At 52.8% G+C, this 2839-nt stretch overlaps 1 protein-coding gene across 1 annotated transcript in view; it reads left to right on the top strand.

Moving 5' to 3' along the window:
• The window catches only part of LOC105549455 (receptor-type tyrosine-protein phosphatase N2-like), a 559495-nt gene that overhangs the window by 547755 nt on the left and 8901 nt on the right, over positions 1-2839 (top strand). Inside the window, exon 12 of the mRNA XM_011994008.1 lies at positions 2638-2711. Within this exon, the coding sequence (XP_011849398.1) occupies positions 2638-2711 (74 nt within the window). The remainder of the gene's footprint in view (positions 1-2637; positions 2712-2839) is intronic.

Genomic DNA, 2839 nt, shown 5'->3' with positions numbered 1-2839 from the left:
CTGTGGGGTGTGTGGTGGCTGTGGGGTGTGTGGGGTGTGTGCTGGCTGTGGGGTGTGTGCTGGCTGTGGAGTGTGTGGTGGCTGTGGGGTGTGTGCTGGCTGTGGAGTGTGTGGTGGCTGTGGGGTGTGTGCTGGCTGTGGGGTGTGTGCTGGCTGTGGGGTGCACAGTGTCTGTGGAGTGCATGTTGGCCAGTGGCCTTCCTTTGGGTGAGCCCCATCTGGGGTCTCTGTTTAGCTTGAGCCTTTATACCAACTTGAGATGCTTGAAAGATGCTGTGAATTGCAGCTTATTTATCCTTCTGCCTACGGTTGTGGTATTTTTCACATTTAAACTGCAGCAAAGTTCTGGGGACAATGTGTGCAGAAGCCACAGCTCCTACCAAAGGTACAGTCACGGTGCAAGAGACGATGTGGGCGTTTCTGAGGAGTTTTTTTGGCTGAAGCACGAACGTTCGTGCCATGGCGCTGAGACTAACCTCACCCTCTCCATGCAGGGACTTGACTTTCATAAGACAAGCTTGTCTCAGAGAGGCCAGTCCCCCTGCATCGTTTCTGCCATGATTCTGCTATGTGAGCACAACTGCCGGAGTGCCCGTGAGAGGAGGAGGAGAGGAAGCGGCATCCTCGGCCGCCACAGTCGTAGCTGCAGGAGGGGTCCTTCGGCTTCCTCCCTTCAGCTTCCTCCCTTCCTCTCTACCATTTGGCAAACTCACCCGTTCGTGTCAGGCTGTTTTAAATTTATGGATTTCTTTTAAAACAAGATTGTATTTACTGTGGCCTTGTCGACTTTGGAGGCCTTTGGAGACCCAAAGAGGAGCAATTAAGGAAACCTGTGCACCTGACCTCACCTTCCACCCACATGAGCTGCCAGCTAGTTCCCTGGTGGCTGAGCTCACAGGGGCTGCCCCAAGAGAGAGGCTCCTTTCCTGCCTACAGAGGCCTGGCTTAAAAGGTGGCGGCCCTCATGGTCTTCCCTGCCCAGGAGAATGGGGTCCTTTAGCGAGAGGATGGGAGCTGGAGGGACGGCCGGCTTAGCCCCAACAGTGGCTCCCATCACCACAAGCCCTGTTCCTGCTGGGGGATGCCAATGTCTCCACCTTCTGTGTTCAAGGGTGGGGAGACCCTCCAGCCAGGCAGGGCAGGTGGGGTGGTCATCTCGCGCCGGGCCTCCCTGGTGGAGCCACTGCAGGGCTGTCCTGATGGCCAGATTCTCTGTGCCACCTGCTTTGTTCTCCTTTCATGCAAATATGACATTTGGTTCCAGCGCGTGTCCTCCCCAGCCTCCCTGTCACCCCTGCCTTTCCCTCTGGCTGCCTGTGGCTCTGAAGCAGGCCCTGTGACTTGGAGGTGCTTTGCAGGCACCCACTACCCTGCTGGGATGATCCTGGAGCCCGAGCCCGCACTGGCTTTTCAATTGCCACCCTATGAAGCTGCAGAACCACAGGGAAAGGAAATTGAGGAACCTTAGGAATTTTAAACCTGCTCTCCTGATTGGCTGGGTGAGGAATGTGGTGTGCACTCAGGTTACGGCCAGAGAGAAAGGCCCGGGGCCCACCTGACTCTGGGCCACCTGAGCCTCCTCAGGTCTTTGGCCAGCACTGTCCTGCCCATGGTAGTCAGGGTTCCAATGACTGCGGCTTCCTTCTCTCTGTGGCTTGGACACACTGTTGGCCATGTCTCCATTTCCTCATCTGCGACTGGGGTGACCACGGTTCTCAGTTCACCGTGTTCGGTAGAGGGGACGTGGTAGAGGGGACGTGAAGTGCCTGGCACCCATGTGGGTTTCCCTGTGGGATTCTGACCCGCTTTGGAGGTGCCTCCTGCTCCTCATCCCACACCTCTCCGTGTTTCTCATCCTGGCGGCTGTGTCCTGTCTACCCCTCTCACCTGCAACACGCTGGAGAGGTCGGGACCCTGTCCTGCTCATTATCTGTCTACTAAAGAACCTAGCAAAATGGAAAAACAAGAATATGTGCTGAATTAATTATTAGCTTAAAATTTAAAACTTAAATAGCATGATTTGAGTGCAGCCAGCAACACCTGCCGTGAGATCGGCGCTGTCTACAGGAGGATGGAGCTCTCAGTGAACTGCCGAGCTGGGAGTAGCCATGGGCTACCTTTACTCAGACCCAAAACGTGGAACCTTAGAGTTTAAAAGGCAGGAAACTCTACAGTTAAAAGCCAATATTAAGGTTAAGTCCATTAATCTAAATTAATCTGATTTTTTATTTCTTTAAATGAAAAAGTAATCCTATGCAATCAAAGGTAAAGTTTATATGTGGTTCCCTATGATTTACGACATTCCCTGAAGTGTCAAACAAAAAAAAAATAAAAAAGAAAAGAAAACCAGCTTTGGTTTCTGATGGCGACGGCCTGCTGTTGGTAAGTATCTGTATGAGCATCTTATAACCATTTTTCAGCCCAGCTTTCTGGAATTAATGCTAATGAAAGCTGCCCCTGCCTTCGTCTTCTATATGAACACTGAAATTGCAGCTGCCTGCCAGCCTGCTGAGGGATGAGTGTAATAATTTTCAATTGGCCTCTCAGCCCAGAGGGAACGTGGCTAGCAGGAGATTGACAGATGTGGCATGGATTATCTTGTGCTCTGAACTCAGCCCAATTTGTGGTTTGTTGCAGGTGCTAAAGAGATTGATATCGCAGCAACCCTGGAGCACTTGAGGGACCAGAGACCCGGCATGGTCCAGACAAAGGTACTGTCAGTCTCTCCTCCAGGACATGGACCCATTAAAGGTGCTTCTCTGTGGCCGTGTTCCCGAGAGGAGCACGGGGAGGGCCTGGTTTACTGTGAGCCACAGGAGCACGGGGAGGGCCTGGTTTA

The sequence above is a fragment of the Mandrillus leucophaeus genome, unplaced genomic scaffold (assembly GCF_000951045.1).
Source record: "Mandrillus leucophaeus isolate KB7577 unplaced genomic scaffold, Mleu.le_1.0 Scaffold44, whole genome shotgun sequence".
In the NCBI taxonomy this organism is placed as follows: Eukaryota; Metazoa; Chordata; class Mammalia; order Primates; family Cercopithecidae; genus Mandrillus; species Mandrillus leucophaeus.
This window is presented reverse-complemented; position numbering and strand designations above follow the sequence as displayed.